The sequence below is a fragment of the Notolepis coatsorum genome (assembly GCF_963971535.1).
Source record: "Notolepis coatsorum genome assembly, chromosome: 5".
Classification (NCBI taxonomy): Eukaryota; Metazoa; Chordata; class Actinopteri; order Aulopiformes; family Paralepididae; genus Notolepis; species Notolepis coatsorum.
Genome location: NC_140169.1, coordinates 141,424,113 through 141,443,867, shown reverse-complemented (window position 1 = coordinate 141,443,867; position 19,755 = coordinate 141,424,113). Strand labels below are relative to the sequence as shown.

Here is a 19,755-nt window from a genome sequence, read left to right as displayed (position 1 = left end):
ACAACGATACGAGAGGTCAGAATCTACAAATTTACAAAGGGTTTGAAAACGGCGTGAGATGCAATTCCATACACACAAAAAAAGTGAATCAAATAGTTCAAATATAAAGAAAATAGGAAATTCAAATAAAACATCATCAACAACAAACAATGGGGGCTTCCATGAACAAAGAGTGAGGGGGGGTGAATGATGTTGGACACCACTCACTGTGGTTTGGCAGCACGCAGAACACAAAGCCAGTTATCTCTGTCAGCCATAGAGAGGAGAGGATGTAGAGCGCCTCACTGCTTTATGAGGATGGCTACATTTGGATTTTGATTCATTTCAAATGATGCTGCAAAGTTAAAGGAGTTAACACGCCAATATTATGGGAAATGCGCGTACCCTCTTCTCCAGAGTCAGACAAGAAGATAGATACTGTACCAATTTCCTCTCTGTGCGTTCAGTAGAAAGCTAACTTAGTTCAGCACAAATGAATGGAAGCGGATACGGACCACTAGCTTAAAAGGAGAGTTGTTTTTAGCCAACAGCTAGGCTAGTGGTTCCATTCCATTTGTGCTAAGCTAGGCTAGCTTGCAGCCGGATAGCTTTCTACTGAACACACAGAGAGGAAATTGTTATCCATCTTCTTGTCTGACTCTGGAGAAGACGGTGAGCACATCTCCCATAATGTTGGCGTGTTCCTGTAAGCACCATAATGTTGGCGTGTTCCTGTAAGCACCATAATGTTGGCGTGTTCCTGTAAACACCATAATGTTGGCGTGTTCCTGTAAGCACCATAATGTTGGCATGTTCCTGTAAGCACCATAATGTTGGCATGTTCCTGTAAGCACCATAATGTTGGCGTGTTCCTTTAAACACCATAATGTTGGCGTGTTCCTGTAAGCACCATAATGTTGGCGTGTTCCTGTAAGCACCATAATGTTGGCGTGTTCCTGTAAGCACCATAATGTTGGCGTGTTCCTGTAAGCACCATAATGTTGGCGTGTTCCTTTAAACACCATAATGTTGGCGTGTGCCTTTAAACCCCATAATGTTGGCGTGTTCCTTTAAACACCATAATGTTGGCGTGTTCCTATAAGCACCATAATGTTGGCGTGTTCCTGTAAGCACCATAATGTTGGCATGTTCCTTTAAACACCATAATGTTGGCGTGTTCCTTTAAACACCATAATGTTGGCGTGTTCCTGTAAGCACCATAATGTTGGCGTGTTCCTATAAGCACCATAATGTTGGCATGTTCCTTTAAACACCATAATGTTGGCGTGTTCCTTTAAACACCATAATGTTGGCGTGTTCCTTTAAACACCATAATGTTACCGTGTTCATTTAAGGTTTTGGAACTCTTTGCACTTTTTGTACAGTACATCTGGCAATGAACACTGGTGTTGCCTTCAGGCATGGAATTAGTCAACAGGCAATATATTCTAGGATTCCTAGCTGGTGTTTAGACTAGGATACAAGCAGAGAGAGAGAGAGAGAAAGACAAGTCATGACAGTCCTGCCACAGTAAGTCTCTCAGGATGGCAAGAGGCCTTATATCTGCCACGCTTGGGAGAAAAGTCCAACTCAGCTGTTGCCACGGGCAACCGTTACCCACATCAGAGGAACCTGCATGGCTGACAGCTCTGCGTTGTCAGTTGTAAAAAAATAAATTAAATAAAAACTAACCAAAAATGCAGTGTATACAAAAAACTATATTCATATTTTGAACTATACCACGTCAGGGGGACAGACTCCCACTACGCTGCTCTACATAAAATGTCCTACTTTCTCCATGCAGGCAACGTGGGTTCAGGGGGCTTTTATTGACAGCTGAGCTGATTTCTTTAAAGGGCGTCTCGTTCTGGTCGCCCACGTCGTACAGGGAGGGACCGGGACTCAGTGGCTCTTCCACGAGGAAGCAGGCTACAGAATTGAAGACACATGACGACCAAACGCCAGATAACCCAATAACCCACGACAAACTGCCCGTCTGTGAAACGGTACAATGAGGAGGCTGAAAACATCCTCAAAGAGAGTTGTTGCCGTTGTTGTTGTTGTTGTTGTTGTTGTTGTTGTTGTTGTTCCGCACCCATATCAGCGGTGATTTACGAGCTGCTGGCGTGCCAGACAACAGCATTATCGGCGCGCCGCGTCTCAATGGATCACAACGTGTTCGTCAAGAGTCTTTGTTGAGAGGCGTCCACTTCCTCCACTGACTGCTGCTCAGGGTTCATTTCCTCTCTCAGTGCGGCACCTGATTTCAGCCAATCAGCGTGTTCTAAAAACAGCCCTTGCCCTTATGAAAACAGACCTGAAAGGGTTTTACAGAGAGAGGGGGAGAGAGAGAGGGAGAGGGAGAGAGAGAGGGGGGGCAGAGGGAGAGAGACAGAGACAAGAGAGAGAGGTAGAGAGGGAGAGAGGTAGAGAGGGACTGACAGACAGACAGACAGAGACAAGAGACAGAGAGAGAGAAATTGAGAGAGAGAGACACAGACAGACGAGAGAAATAGAGAGAGCGAGACAGAGAGACAGACAGAGAGAGAGAGAAAGACAGACAGACAAGAGAGAAAGAGAGAGAGAGACAGAGAAACATAGCGTTTCCCACACTCTGCTCTTTGGACCCTTTGGGGTGGATGGTCAACTGGACTAACACTGTAACCTCCTGTCTTTCAACCCAACCTCCCCACACCCCTCATGATGGTGGTGACCACTACAAGTAAACTGGCTTGTGGGAAACATTTAAAGGAAAACGCCAACATTTTGGGAAATTAGCTTATTTGCCATCTACCCTGGAGTTAGACAAGAAGATACATACCCTTTTTCTTCTCTGTGCATGCAGTAGGAGTAGGAAGACGTTGGGAACTAGGCTAATGGAGGAACCTACTTCCAGTGACTGACGCTAAGCTAGGCTAACGGTGCGTGTCTTCCTACTCCTACTGCTGCATGCACAGAGAAGAAAAAGGGTATGTATCTTCTTGTCTAACTCCAGGGTAGATGCCAAATAAGCTAATTTCCCAAAATGTTGGAGTTTTCCTTTAACTAGTACGAGAGGGATGATAAGGTCTTTCACACGGGAGAGGAGACTGAAGGCTCTCTTTGGGAGGTGAGGCCAGGTTGTAGGTCTTTCACACGGGAGAGGAGACTGAAGGCTCTCTTTGGGAGGTGAGGCCAGGCTGTAGAGGTCTTTCACACGGGAGAGGAGACTGAAGGCTCTCTTTGGGAGGTGAGGCCGGGCTGTAGGTCTTTCACACGGGAGAGGAGACTGAAGGCTCTCTTTGGGAGGTGAGGCCGGGCTGTAGGTCTTTCACACGGGAGAGGAGACTGAAGGCTCTCTTTGGGAGGTGAGGCCGGGCTGTAGGTCTTTCACACGGGAGAGGAGACTGAAGGCTCTCTTTGGGAGGTGAGGCCGGGCTGTAGGTCTTTCACACGGGAGAGGAGACTGAAGGCTCTCTTTGGGAGGTGAGGCCGGGCTGTAGGTCTTTCACACGGGAGAGGAGACTGAAGGCTCTCTTTGGGAGGTGAGGCCAGGCTGTAGGTCTTTCACACGGGAGAGGATCGACTGAAGGCTCTCTTTGGGAGGTGAGGCCGGGCTGTAGGTCTTTCACACGGGAGAGGAGACTGAAGGCTCTTTGGGAGGTGAGGCCGGGCTGTAGGTCTTTCACACGGGAGAGGACACTGAAGGCTCTCTTTGGGAGGTGAGGCCAGGCTGTAGGTCTTTCACACGGGAGAGGAGACTGAAGGCTCTCTTTGGGAGGTGAGGCCAGGCTGTAGGTCTTTCACACGGGAGAGGAGACTGAAGGCTCTCTTTGGGAGGTGAGGCCGGGCTGTAGGTCTTTCACACGGGAGAGGAGACTGAAGGCTCTCTTTGGGAGGTGAGGCCGGGCTGTAGGTCTTTCACACGGGAGAGGAGACTGAAGGCTCTCTTTGGGAGGTGAGGCCAGGCTGTAGGTCTTTCACACGGGAGAGGAGACTGAAGGCTCTCTTTGGGAGGTGAGGCCAGGCTGTAGGTCTTTCACACGGGAGAGGAGACTGAAGGCTCTCTTTGGGAGGTGAGGCCGGGCTGTAGGTCTTTCACACGGGAGAGGAGACTGAAGGCTCTCTTTGGGAGGTGAGGCCAGGGTGTAGAGGTCTTTCACACGGGAGAGGAGACTGAAGGCTCTCTTTGGGAGGTGAGGCCGGGCTGTAGGTCTTTCACACGGGAGAGGAGACTGAAGGCTCTCTTTGGGAGGTGAGGCCAGGCTGTAGGTCTTTCACACGGGAGAGGAGACTGAAGGCTCTCTTTGGGAGGTGAGGCCAGGCTGTAGGTCTTTCACACGGGAGAGGAGACTGAAGGCTCTCTTTGGGAGGTGAGGCCGGGCTGTAGGTCTTTCACACGGGAGAGGAGACTGAAGGCTCTCTTTGGGAGGTGAGGCCAGGCTGTAGGTCTTTCACACGGGAGAGGAGACTGAAGGCTCTCTTTGGGAGGTGAGGCCGGGCTGTAGGTCTTTCACACGGGAGAGGAGACTGAAGGCTCTCTTTGGGAGGTGAGGCCGGGCTGTAGGTCTTTCACACGGGAGAGGAGACTGAAGGCTGTCTTTGGGAGGTGAGGCCAGGCTGAGTGTAGGCTTTCCTCAACAGTCTGTACAAATGATCTGACATGTCTTCCGTCGTGCCGGTAGCCATCGGGCTCCACAACCGTGGTGCGAGGACTGACTTGGTTAACAGCTGGAGAACTAACTAACGGCTGGAGAAATTGAGAACTGTTGGAACCGTTTGACTTTTAACTACTGAACCCTGTACGGACTCTGGCACACCCTGCACAACAACTCACACATCACTCATTCATTTGTTAGCACCATAGATCTTATTTGTATGCATATTTATTGATAATCCGCTGTTCACGTATACCAGGGGAGACCAAAACTCAGTATGGAGTATTGCACATTTTACAGAGTAGACTTAGTTAGCTATATGTATATAATATATATTTGTACATGGGGTTGACTTAGGATATAATCTGTATATGATACGAGGGGGGCTGTACATAAGTGCACTGTGTTATTACTATCAATAGAGTAACATATGTCTCACCTGTCATTGTGGTATTACTATGATAGAGTAACATGTCTCACCCGTCATTGTGGTATTACTATTGATAGAGCAACATATGTCTCATCGGTCATTGTGGTATTACTATTGATAGAGTAACATTTGTCTCACCTGTCATTGTGGTATTACTATTGATAGAGTAACATTTGTCTCACCTGTCATTGTGGTATTACTATTGATAGAGTAACATTTGTCTCACCTGTCATTGTGGTATTACTATTGATAGAGCAACATATGTCTCACCTAGAGTAACTTGTATTTTCTATTCTCATATATTTTTATTGTCATTTATATTACCCTGTCTGTACCCCCCCCCCCCCCATTGTGTTGTTATTAATATACTTTATATATATGTATATGTTGTGTCTGTCCACTGTCTGTTACTTTGTTATCCCCCCCCCCTATGTAAAGCGACCTTGGGTCCCTTGAAAGGCGCTATATAAAATAAAGTTATTATTATTATTATTGATAGAGCAACATATGTCTCACCGGTTATTGTGGTATTACTATTGATAGAGTAACTTATATTTTCTACATCAATATAGGAACATCCTGTAGGTTGAAGTTGGTTAGCGAGGCACCACACTGTAAGACACAGGAAATTAAGAGGTTTATGGCTTTTCCGGTATAGTTTGAGGTCAACGCTTGGCTAAGCGCAGGCAGACTGGGTGTCTTGAGGAGAACACTGGACCGTAGCCCCGTTAGTGCTTTAGAACGTTACTGCTGCCTCCACGCCAGGCAAGTAACGCAGATGGATTAGCCTTCTGTGACACGACACAACAAAGCCTATTTCTGTGTTCACCTTCTAAAAAGCACCGTTCCGTCTTCTGACCGTCCACACCGATGCAACATCTGTACAACACTGAGCCAATATATCCTTCAGCAGGTGAAGGCTCTTGTGTTGCGGTCATGAAAGATCGGAACTGGGAAGCTTCGGAGAAATTACCTCGGAGGTCCGTACGTTCAAGCATTTAGGTTGGAAGGACATGAGTAGCCCCCGTCTTTGCCACTCAGAGCTCTGAATTTGGTGGCTGCTCGAGGGGTATTTTTTGCAGCTCGGGAGTCGGAAACCTCCCAGTTCCAACTTTCCATGAATGCAATGTTGGTATACTGGTATTTGATTGCCTATATAGGAAGAGGCAATGCTTCCTTTTCACTTCTGCTGTGTGTCCGCATGCTGACGGACAACATCTTCCACAGTAATAGTCGAGTATCTTTAGCACAAGATACGTTTTACAAGCAGTTACAGCTCCTGAAGATTTAAAAGAACACGCCAACATTTTGGGAAATTAGCTTATCGTCTTCCCCAGAGAGAGACAAGAAGATAGATACCAGTTCTCTCTGTGCGTTCAGCTATCTGGCTGCACGTTAGCCATGTTCAACCAACACCTCTCCCAAAGGCTAACCGGCCATGTCCACTTCCATTCATTGTGCTAAGCTAGGCTAATGTGCAGCTAGATGGCTTTCTACTGAACGCACCGAGAGGAAACTGGTATATATCCTCTTGTCTCTCTCTGGAGAAGACCTTTAAATTTAAAGGTAGAATCTGTAATGTCGTTTGTCTGATGTTTGGGTTAGAGTTCAGTGGGGGTAGGAGGGGTTGCTACTGCTGGCCAAACTTCAGGTTCTGCCAAGAGAGGTCTGGAGAAATTCAAAGTAGCCTATAATAAGTTACTAAACTCCAACCCACATGTCAGACCAAAACAAAAAAGTAAACAAGTCCAGTACCAAGCAGGGCTCTTTTGCCTAGAGGTCACTGTTTGACGGCATTACATAGGTTTGTTAAAATAAGTGGTCTGCATGTTAATAATAGCTCTACACTCTGATAGCCATCACTGATATTGTGTTTGGAGTGTTTGGTCAGTAACATGGGTCTCCCAGTCCCTCCACTCTACAGTAAACAGAAAATACATTTCCTGGAATCCAGTTCCCACATTATCCAATCAGGAGAGAGAACTCCACACTGCAAAAATGGTCTGACAAAAATAAGAAATACAAACTAGTTTTAAGCAAATGTATCCTTGAAACAAGTAAAATAATTCCGGTTTGCGACGTTCTGGTGAGCAGCCACATGAAAGAGCTCCCGGTCATTGAATATCAAAAAAAGGAAGTAAAACAATTCAAAGCGAAATAAAAAGTGACAATTCAAGGATAGGAGGGGAGGAAGGAGGAACACGAGAAAAGGCGAGAGAAAAGCGACCCCAGAAGAAGTACAAATGAGGGCGCAGGAGATGATTCAGGAGATGATTCGGGCTGCCATGACGCAGTGGGAAGCTAGCATGCAGGCTAACACCCAAGATATAATGCAGAATGCCCAGGACATACGGGCTAGCACACAGGCTATTGAGTTAGCTAACCGGGCTGTCCAGGCTGGCACGCAGAGCGTCCAGAGCAACATCGATGGACTCAGGGCTGACGTGGCGTTGGACCGCAGCGAGGCCTGGCTGGAGAAGGAGCTGCAAGCTAACATGGAAGCTAACACGATGAATATGACGCGTTATTTCTAAACCTAGCCGCATTTCTGGCAGACGCTCTCCGATTGGCACTGACTGACGCTCTCTGATTGGCCACTTGACATGTTTGCCCAATCGCGTGACGAGCTGCGTCTTTGCCCATTTCCGCGTCGAACAGCCTGGCGTTCTATCGCCATGCTCCAAGACAAACTCTAACCTTAACCAACTTCGAAAGAGTGCCTAAGCTTAACCAGTGTAGAAACAGGCGTCGGCCAATCAGAGAGCGTCTTGCCAGAAATGCGGCTAGGTTTAGAAATAACGCGAATATGACGCAGAAAGTGATACAAACTAGCGGGGTGTTGGACCGCAGCGAGGCCTGGCTGGAGAAGGAGCTGCAAGCTAACATGGAAGTTAACACGATGAATACGACGCAGCAAGGGATACAAGCTAACGTGGTGTTGGACCGCAGCAAGGCCTGGCTGGAGAAGGAGCTGCAAGCTAACATGGAAGTTAACACAGTGAATACGACGCAGCAAGGGATACAAGCTAACGTGGTGTTGGACCGCAGTGAGGCCTGGCTGGAGAAGGAGCTGCAAGCTAACATGGAAGTTAACACGATGAATATGTCATGAAGCAAGTGATACAAGCTGGTTCGGGAGAGGTGAAACGGACGGCCCCCAGGGGAGGGATGGGGAAACGCTGGATACAACCGGACCAAGCAGGACTCGGACACCGAGGTCGGCCGGACCATCCGCACACTAGATGCAGGCGCGGAGGTCGCCCGGGCCGGCCAAGATGCGAACACGGAGGCCACACACACCAACTGAGATCCGAGCACTGAGATCAACCGGATCAGCCAGAACTTGAATAACGAGGTTTCACACACCAAGCAGGACTCGAGCACTGAGGTCATACACACCGACCAAGATTCAATACCACATATGCATATAATGTGATAGTGAATGGAGGTTATGATTCGAGACACACTGCAGACAACACACAGACCACTGGGAATACAGACAGGGTAAACACATTAGATGGGGAAATTGGGACTTGATTCGGGACATATAATACAAATAACACGTACTAGACACATGACGCACAACTAAGCATATTATTTGATAGTGAATGGAGGTTATGGTTCGAGACACACTGCAGATAACACACAGACCACTGGGAATACAGACAAGGTAAACGCATTAGTTGGGACTTGATTCGGGACATATAATACAAATAACACGTACTAGACTAAAGTGTAGACACTAGCACACATGACACACAAATAAGATGACAGGGAACATGGGGAATCACATTCGGAGACCGGACCGGGAGCTCTGGAAATGTACTAACATAATGAAAGATAAAAATTCAAATAAAATGTTGGACAATAATAGGGACATTGGAGAATCCCCATTGGGGATATCTACGTCGTTATAGGAGGGGCCCTCTCCAGGAGAGCCGTACCCCTCCAACGCGCCAACGGGGGTTAAAAATAATTACCTGGGAAGTGCCAATTGTCATTAGTCTTCTTTTATATTATTTTCTTCTGAGTTATGTTAGAATAGCAGTTGCTTTAAATGTGCACATGGACAAATATGAAGGACAAGAATTCAAAATGTTGGACATGAAGAGAGGCTTGGAGAATCTCCTTTGGGGGGTATCTCCGTCTCTGGGGAGGGGGCTTCTCCAGTGGGAGGGCTGATCCCCCCCCCAAACCGCCAACCGGGGAAAGAGTGCTAACCATATAACCATTTATGTTCACTTCATTTTTTCTTATTGTGTTGTTAGTTTAATTTTTCATAAATATATGCGGTGATGTCAGCGACATGGGAGGTACAGAGGTGGGCAGGCTGGGTTCAGTGGGGGGGGGTGTCGGGGGGAGGGGCCATCGTTCCGGCGGTTCGACCCGGGGGAGGGGGGGCCTTGCGTGTTGTGGGATTGGTGTGTGTGTGTGTGGGGGGGGGGGGGGGGTTCCTGGGGCCCTCGGCCGCCGTGGCCTGGGTGGTCTGGTCACCGGGCCGGGGGGGCACCGGGCTTGGGGTCGCGGGGGGTCGGGGGATCATTGAGGCGTGGTGCTTTGGCCTTCTGCAGGGCTTGGGGTTCTCGTGGGCCGGGGGCCTGGCGGTCGGGCTGGGGTGGGTGGGAGCTCTGGGTGCTCGGCTCCGCGCATGGTGGACCAGGATATGGGGGTGTTCTGTTTCTTGGGGAGGAGGGCGGGAGGGAGGGGTTTCTCTCAGGGGGATCAGAGCGGCTGGGCTTGGCCCGGCGGGGTCCTGTGTGTTGGGGGGGGGGGTCGGTGGGCGTGGGGTGGGGCTCTCGGTGGCATGGGAAATAGCGGGCTTGGCTCGGTGGGGGGGGGGGGGGGGGGAGTCCCCTATCCTTTCCTCTACTGGGCTGGCCCAATTGATTCAAGGGACCCGTGTCGCTGGGGGCCCGGCGGCGCGCGCATCGGCCTGGGATATGGGGGGCTCCTATGGGCTTAACTCAGGGGGAGGGGGACCATCGTTTCCGCGGTTTGGCCCGGGAGAGTGGGGTCTTGGATGTTGTGGGGTCGTCGGCCGTGGGGTGGGGTGCTGGGTGGCATGGGAGGTAGCGGGCTTGGCTCGGTGGGGGGGGGTACCACCCCTCGCCCCTCTACTGGGCCTGGCCCAATCAAATTCAAGGTACCCGTGTCGATGAGTACTCGGCCCCGCGTGAGACGGCCCTGGGATGTGGGGGAGCCCCGTTTCTGGGGGTGCATGGCGGGAGGGGGGGGGGGGGGGGTCCCTCTCATGGAGGTCTGGGAGGCTGAGCACGGCCGAATTCAAGGGGCCCATGTGGATGTACTGTTGTGTTGTTGATGTCATTGTAGGTATTGTGTGTAAGTGTTGTTTGTCTATAAATGTTAATAAAAAATTTAAGTTAAAAAAAATTAAAAAAGTTAAATAATCTGCCAGGGCAGCAAGTAAAATCTAGCTTGGCTAGATTTCTTGAAACAAATAAAAATATCTAGGGTTCCCTCTCCTGATTGGATAACGTGGGAACAGGAAACCATAAAATTTATTTTTGTGTTTACTGCAGAGCATGAGGGACTGGGAGACCCATGTTACTGACCAAACACTATATCTGTCTGAATGTAGAGCTATTAAACACTTATTTTAACAAAGGAAACACCACTTACAGCACCTTTAAGACTACGACTGTGGTCGCGGCTCACCTGCAGCATTAATTCACAGTCCTCCCGGCCCACGAAGATCATCTCCCTGGGGAGACGGTGGCGAGTGCCGGAGCTGCTCACCAGGAACCATGACGTCACGCTCATCTTCACAGCCTCCCTGGGAAACCCCAGAGCATCCTGGGACACAAAGAGAACAGGGAGATTGGACTCACAGCTGAAGTTCTGCATGTTATCCTTTGTCCTATTGTCCCAAGGACATATGATATGGAGCTAAATGCTTTAGGTACAAAGTCTGATGTATATTCTTACAGGTAAAGCATCGCTACATGAGCCTTGCAGTGTATCGTGTTTAATTTTGAACAAGCAACACTGTGTGTTGCTCGATGGACAAGATTCATGTTTATTGGATGATATCCAAGGAGGAAGTACTTAGAAGTACGGGCCATCTGGATCATTTGGTCTTTGGATTAAATTGATGACAGAACATCCGTTAAATCTCCTTCAAAACCTTCCTGATGAATTGAGAAAGAGTTAGGGTAGCTTGTGTGTATACTGCACCCGTGTACACTGTATACTTTACTTACAGTATCTAGTGTTTATTGTAACCATATGTATTGTAACCATATTTATTGTAATGTGTAATATAACTGATCACCTTTGATCATACTGCCTACTTGCTCATATTCAGAGTTAATTAAATTGTCTACACTGCCTGGTGTGGTGGTGGAACAGGACCCAGGAGCAGACAACGGGCAGCGATTCAAGGGTACACAACTAACAAAACAAAACCTCTCAGCAACCGCTGCAAGAGGGGAAAAGGGAAAACTAAAATAAATAAACTCTACACGCAAACACTAGCAAGGGGAACACTTACTGAAACGAGAAGCATGGAACATGGACAGAGTAACATCGACAATAGACCGACACAGAGGACGGGAAACAAGGAACTCAAATACACAGGAACAAATGACAAACGAGAAACACCTGGGATGATTACAGCTGGAGACACCTGGGAGGGGAGACAGACTGACAAAGAACTACAAGAAACAACACAATGAACTACAACTATGGACGGCAAGACAAACACCAACACTGGGACAAAACAAGCAGTCATGGAGAACCTAATAACAGACAGTAACTACAAGAGTAAGACTAAACAGTAAACCTAATACAAGACAAGAAAAACACTAGACTAACAGGGGAAGAGGAAGAGCAAGAGAGAGAGAGAGAGATCGTGAGAGAGAGAAGAGAGAGAACACTATTGATTGATTGATTGATTGATTGATTGATTGATTGATTGATTGAAAACGTTATTAACAGATTGCAGAATGGGTACATTACAGTACAGCTCAATACACACAATTGTTAAGGGGATGCAGACCAGAGAAAGACTTTCGTCTTGTTTACATCAGGGTCCCCCATTTTCAACTCATCAGGAAAGGGACAGGGAGATGAGAAACACACAGGGGCGGGGAGAGGTAGAGCAGGGGAGAACAGTCCATGGACAGGTGGGACATAACAAGTCTATTACCATGCTCATACCTGTACCTCCCCTCCCCCATGCTGCTATGATGACTGAATTCCCCCTAGGGGATCAATAAAGGAATATCTTATCTTAATCGATGATGACTGAGAAACACAAGAGATGTTAGGGTTGTAGTGCCAGCTGATTTCACCAGAACATATTGTTGGCGTTGTGTTGCTGCCGTTTATAGGACACCCGGGTCTACGAACTCTCAGACCAACAAGCCATCTGACCAAGTATTCTGTCATATAAAACACCTTGTCACATTTGAACTCTGTTCTTTAAAGGAGCATGCACACTGCGTTATGATATTATGATGTAATGTAATGTAATTGTAGTGCTGTCAAACCAGGATACGGGTCTAAAATACAACTTTTTTCTCTGAGCAATTGTATTAGAATAAAATAATAAAGGCGGTTAGGTGGCCGAGCGGAGATTGCGTTCGTCACCAACCCCGGAGCTGTGAGCTGGATTCGCCTGTTCGAATCCACAGCTCCGGGGTTGTCACCAGCTTGGCTGGCTGTCTGCACTAATACAATTGGCCGTATTAGAGGGTGGGAGAAGCTGGCGGGGTGGGTCCGGGTCGTTGTAAACAGCGACTCCTACAGTTCGGTCGGGGCGCCTGCTAAGCGCGGATAGGACTTGAGGGGGATAGTATGATCCTCTCACACGCTACGCCCTCTCGATGAGAATCCGCGCTGCCAGGTGAAAAGAAGCGGTGATTGGCTGGACGTGTGTCGGAGGAAGCACGTGGTAGCCTCCACTCTCCCAGATGATCTGACTGTGGGGGGTAAGTGCGCAGCGACCAGGAAGGGACTGGGAATTGGCATACGACTAACATTGGGATGGGAGAAAATCGGAGGAAAATGGAGGGGGAAAAAGATCAATAAAAAAAAATAAAAAATAAAATAATAAAATGTTCAAATATTTGGGAGCAGAAAATATAGCTCATTACCCTTTTTGCTTGTTATCAAGGGTGCCAATAATTTTTGCCTGAAATAAATGTTGTCTTTTCCCTTAATTTTCTTCTGGGGGATAATGCCCCCACACACCCCTAGATATGTTTGGTTTACAAAAGTCTTATTCGTTTGCAGATCTGGTTATATACTGTAGTTACTGAAACTGAGTGAATATGGCACAGCCCCACTTAGAATATTTTTCTCCAGCCGCCACTGACTGAACACACAGAGAGGAAATTGGTATCTATCTTCTTGTCTGACTCTGTAGAAAACGGTAAACACATTTCCCATAATGTTGCTGTGTTTCTTTAATCATGGCCCACTTTTTATTGTGTAGAAAATACTAATCGATCACTGGAGTTCAACGGCTTCCCCCGCACCGTCCCAAAATTCCTGACAGCATACAGACTCACAGGAAATGACACAGGAAATGCCGTGATGATAAAAACTCCAAACCAGACATGCAGGTGTGTGAGTGACGAGTAGCCCCATTTGAGCCCATTTGAGCTAGACGCTGCATGCCCTCTGCATGCCCTTTGTATGCACTTGATGTCACCCAACCGAGGGAGGGGTCCCTTGGGCATAAAAAAAAATATTGTTTGGTTCCTGTTGGTTGTCAGTTAAGGCCATGGGTAGGTAGGGATTTTTTTTTTTTTATTTAATTTTTTCCCACGGCGACTATGGATAGGGAATTTCTTTATTTAATTAAAATGTTCACAACAACATGGATGCATGTACTCTGCCAGCATGTTTAATATCCATAATACTATAGGTTTGACTAAGATTTTTATGAAACTGTATTGTTAAAAAAAAAGAAAAAAAAGTTTTAAGTAAAAAAATATATATATAGAATTTAACTCATAAAATAAATTGGGTCGCACCTAAATCGGCAGGGTCGGTCGGCAACCGGAACCAAACCATTCTTTTTTTTAGGCCTTGGGTGTTCCTGGGCCCTGATGGCCCCCTCAGCTGGTTCAGCTGGGTTATGATCAAGGGATGAGAGGGGGCTGCGGGAGTATGCTTGAGTTGAACGGCTACTTCCACCGGGCAAACAGACTATGACAGACACTCTAAAATGTAAATAATCACACAAACAGATACCTTGTATTGTATAAGTTTGTATAGATAGAATATACATTGTGTATTATGTTTAGTTCTATAGTTTCGTTTATAGTTTTAGTTCTATAGTTTCGTTTATAGTTTATTTATAGCCTAACTAGTTTATAGTTATAGTTTATATTCATAGTTATAGCTTACAGTTATAGTTTGTATAGATATAATATACGTTGTGTTGTACTATGTTTACAAATCTACTATGGTTGAGGTGGAGCCGGGAAAAACAAACATCTCACGTTTTTCTGAATGTATGTACATTTTTAAAACTGACAATAAAATAATCTGAAATCTGAGTGATACTAGTTTTATGAGACACAACAACCACACCCTACATTGTTCCAGCCAAACCACTTGTTGTGGATATTTGGAGTAATATGTGCTCATATTTATTTAGACAGGAATATCTAATAATACAATATGAACACAAACCTGTGTTTGTACCAGCAAAACTACCTCTGACTGATTGGCATGGAACGAATAGGAGGGAGGTCTCCCCGTCTTAAGGGATACTTGGATTTTTTTTAAATGTTAGTTGGTTAGTGTTCCAATCTCCACCATACTTGTCACACTGTTAGAAAAGGTTTTAATTTGAGTTGGTTAGTGTTGTTCTTAGGGCCGGATAATTTATCGAGTTTCAATTTCAATTACGATTTTGGCTTCCCACGATCATGAAAACAAGGTCATCAAGATACAAACATGTTGCTCTCATTTTGCCTTGTGTTGTAAATGCAGCGCACCCTTCCTTCACAGCGGTGCGCTCTGCCCCCCCCCTCCCCCAACCCCAAACAGTGGTTTCAGCTGGTGTTGAGAGGGAGGAGGGAGGAGCCACGGTGCGTTTCTCCAGTTATTTTTAAACGTCTTAGGTGACTTGTAGAAGATGACAGAAAGGCAGCCTTTGGTCGAAAAAGTTAAATACAAATTCAGTCATCGTCATATGATGTTCTCAAATCATTGAGTAATCGTGTTTAATAATCGTGATTATGATGTTTGAGCAGCCCTAGTAGTGGTTCTCCACGAGACACTTGTCACACTGTCACAAAGGTTTCACCATTTGTCCCTCCGTTTCCCTAAAAAACGGAATGGTGACATTCCTCATTGCAACCATGGGACACAGCTAGCAGCTAGCAGTAAGCTACAGTAGCAGCTAGCTGTGCCCCGTGGTTTCAATGTGGATTTCTAACAATGCGAGTTATGTCGCCTCTTTAGAACAAGCTACTGTACCACCAGCACTGCACGTATGATACAGAGATGGGACGATTATGCTTATCTCATGACACCATTTGATACATGATAAGGGGTTCACGGTTCGCTACGACTGCGACGATACGATACATTCAGTGACAACTGACAACAAAGTAGCGCTGCAGAATGATGTGTTTATTTCCTGAGCCATAACTCAAGCAAATGCACAAACTGCAGACAACCAGTAGTGGCATTCCTCAGGCAAGAGATATGCTAACTACCCCTCTGTTAAAAGGCCGATCCCTGATCCACTGGTAATGAACGACTAACGAAATGCCACTAAAGACTGGAATATAAAATTCCTATATTCTGATTTACTATGATTAAGCAAGTTGCGTACTTTCTATCTATAGATCAAACTCTTGATCAGAATCTATGTGAATATACCTTGCAGTGATGTTGTAATAGATAAATAAAAAAAACAAATCAAGGATTGGCATTTTAAAAAGACAAGTCCACAGCACAGAAGTATAGATCAATATCTCTTCATATGGCTTCATGAAGATATATGACAAATTGGCAATACACAGTAGGCCTATAGTGGAGCTTCAAGAAGGTCCTTGACAGCAGCTTGTAGCCTATATAGCCTATAGGCCTTTTTAATCTATAATCTGAGTGTTTTTATAGTTGAAAAGCTTAAGCCTGATGACGCCTAAGGCTTACGATTGTCCGGATATGGACGGAATTGGTAGAGAAAATAGTTCTATTCAAACGCTGATTGTGGGAACAGTGCAGAGGTGACAGAGGAAAATGACACACATAGCAACGGTTTTCCCACACATACGCACGCACGCACGCACGCACGCACGCACGCACGCACGCACGCACGCACGCACGCACGCACGCACGCACGCACGATGTACTGATATGGATGCTTTCTGTGTGTCAACAGTGATTATTACACAAAGGCTCTCTTAATATCACATTTCTGCCCCGTCTCCAATGAAGACAGAACAATAGCCACTGAGGAACCAGGCCGGAGGATTGTGCCGCTAATCTTTGGTTTCCCTGAGTCACAAGGATCCTTATAGCTCACAGATTTGGAGGTAATGTTACACGTGGGGGAAGACTCAGTTTGACATAAAGTAGGTCCTAACAACGCCCCCCCCCACCCCCCCCCCCCCCCCCCCTAAACAGAAAAACCTGTCATCGGGTTTCAGCAACTGTGGCCGGTTCATAACGGTTCTGCTGAATGTTGAGCTATACGGTTTCTGTCTGACTGACGCCCAGACCATTCCTGATTAAAACACAGGGAGACACGATCTGCAAACATGCATTGTCGTCGGTTAACTCACACATTGAGTTATATGTGCCATTCATAATGAATTAGTATGATGATGTGAGTGACCCCGCCTGGGAATTCTGTGAGATGTATAATGAGAGGTTATGGGATTGTGATGGAGCAGGGAATTGTGAGAAGGTTAGGGGTGATTGGTGGGGGGTGGGGGGGGTTTAAGGTAGCATATCCTTGTCATGGATTGATGGATAATGAACGGTTCAGCAAAGGGCGATGATCAGATGCATGCTTGTATGCATAAAAATTTAGCTCTTACACGCCAAACGGAGGTTTTAATGAACCTTTATAAGCGATGCTCTAACATATCAACCTCACACAAACATTTTGTGGCCTCATAAAGACAGAGCCCCATTCGTTGTCTGTGGAGCAGCCCCAGATGTACATCCCAGTGACGTCACATCACTGATAGGTTCTCTCTCTGATTTCTAGCTTTAGGAGAGAGTGGTGCGTGATGATGACATGCTAACATACTGTTAACGCTGAGTGAACTGTCCTGGGGCACAGTCAGGGACAGTCTTCTGTAATAATAACTAACATATTTAATTATGTATGAACATGGTCTATTCACATTATAATGCTATGTGCATCCTGTCAGTCACCATATTCCACATAAAGAATCCTATGTAGGCCTACAGTATGTGGTATATATCCTTCATATCCAGGCCTGTCTGATCATCACGCATTTGTAAACTACAGTAATTTAACCTAAACGTGTCGCGTCCTTGAAGCGGGTCAACCCATTCCCCATTATAGCCTGCCTATAGTAATGATGGTTTGGATGCGGTAATCTGATCAACGCGACCACGCCACAGCTGATCGCGTCCTTTTCAAAGATGAACGGGCGTGTACAATACAGCTATAGGTGTGGATTGTTGTAGGCACAGTCCATATATTGTGTGTCTCAACGTTGCATAGGCCTGTTTAATTCATATTAATATTTGCAGCAATATACGATTTGGACAATGAATTACATTAGATTATGCTGGCTAGGTTATATACTGTCATCGGGCCTATTATTAAAACAGATAAGGCGTGTGTTATAGGCGTGTGTGTAGCCCCCCCCCCCCCCCCCCGTTGCCCATGCCAGCATAATTCGGAATCGTAACGGGCCTATAGAATATTCCCCTACAATAAACAGTGCTGCCCTAGTATGATTGTTATCTACAATAATAGCCTCCGCCTGCATATACACTGTACACAGGCATGGGCCAGCATTCCACGCCCAATGATGTCAGTCTCTCTTCTCACCTATTATTCCAGATGCGCTGCTCCCCTCCGAAAAAAGCAACAAACGATATGTCACCATCGAACAAATGCCGTGGATAGGCGGACAAAACCCATGATAGGAAACGTTTAAAAGGCGAGAAGGATCGATGCTCGCTATAATAAAACCATTGCGCCGCCGGTGAAATTAAATGAATGCAATAAGGTCATTATTCGGGTTGCGATGATAGTGGTGGATGCTGCTGTTATGGCAGCATTCCTTCTTCCCGCGACAGAGTCACCGACTGTGGACCAGCGCCTTGTTGACGCAACACCACCAGCGGCGAATAAGCGCACCTGCTGCTCGATCATTATATTGTGTGGGTTATACATTTCAAAATATACTGTAAAATTTACTGTAAAATGTATAATGTATAAATGTGCATATAATGTCAAATTATACATTTTGTACATTATACATTTTACAGTATACATTTTACAGTACATTTTACAGTATATTTTTGGACTGTATATTCTAGAATGTATTATATATATCCTACACATACATAATACGCCTACAATATTTTAGAATTGATATCTTTGACTGTATATTCTTCTACTTTTGACTACCTAAATATTTTATTGTGAGCGATCTGCGTGGTGCTGAATTTCCCCCGGATTAATAAAGTACAGTACTTCATTACGACGATTTATCTTAATATGGCAGTGTGGTAAATTCGTCGCCTCACCCGAGCTACTGTATATGTGGAAATCGGATGCTCCGTCTTTTTGGAATGACGTCACCTTTCCCCATGGGGAATTCTGTCGTGCGCGTCTTTGATTGATTGAACATTTTATTAACAGATTGCATGATGGATACAAATACAATACAGTACAGCTCAATAGACACAATTGTTAAGGGGATGCAGAGCAGAGAAAGACTTTAGTCTTGTTTACACATGACATAACAAATTACAGACAGTAGTACTACTGTTACATCTAGACATTTATGACATACCAGATCTACAAATATACAGTAGCCTACTGTTTATGAGTACAAAAAATAGTCTAAAAAGAGAGTACATTTGAGGGGAAGAAACTGTACATTGGAGGAGGTTGGGTATAGGTGGGGTGGGGGGGGGGGGGGGGTACTGTACATTGGAGGTGGAGGTGGTTGGGTGGGTGGGGGGGTCTGAGGCGTTGAACTAACACACCCGGTAACAGGCATCAATAGCCTATATTCACATGTCTATGATTGTATCATAATTAATATTAGGTACGACTATAGGCTACTGTGTAATTTTCTGCTACCTATTATGCAAAGCCTATAATATGATGCCAAATAGTGTTATTAATAAGAATATAAGGCCCTCTTCAGCCATGCCCTCTCCTTTGCAATTTGGATTGTCGTCAGCCTCTCTTTTACTGTTTTAAACATATACATAGTGAATTATCTCCCTTGTCGGGGTAATTATCCATTGGATAATTACAATACTGCCCAATGTATGTAATCAGTGAGCACTATTTCCTCGGAAATAGAACCAGCCATGTTGTCTCAGAGCCAAACAGGTCAGATACTGTAGTTTTTCCTTTAAGGACACTTGGAGTGACATGACGACATGTAGTAGTGTGTGTGTGTGTGTGTGTGTGTGTGTGTGTGTGTGTGTGTGTGTGTGTGTGTGTGTGTGTGTGTGACTACTAGTCTCCTAGTAGAGACCCCCCCCCTCTGG

General features: G+C 46.0%; 1 protein-coding gene across 1 annotated transcript in view; it reads right to left on the bottom strand.

The window, feature by feature from the left end:
• LOC311228394 (centrosomal protein of 170 kDa protein B-like) overlaps positions 1 to 18,100 on the bottom strand; it is a 55,104-nt gene extending 37,004 nt beyond the window's left edge. Inside the window, 2 exon segments of the mRNA XM_084314301.1 lie at positions 10,723 to 10,860; positions 18,071 to 18,100. Of these exon segments, the coding sequence (XP_084170427.1) occupies positions 10,723 to 10,827 (105 nt within the window). The 5' untranslated portion in view covers positions 10,828 to 10,860; positions 18,071 to 18,100.
• Between the last annotated feature and the right edge of the window lie 1,655 nt (positions 18,101 to 19,755).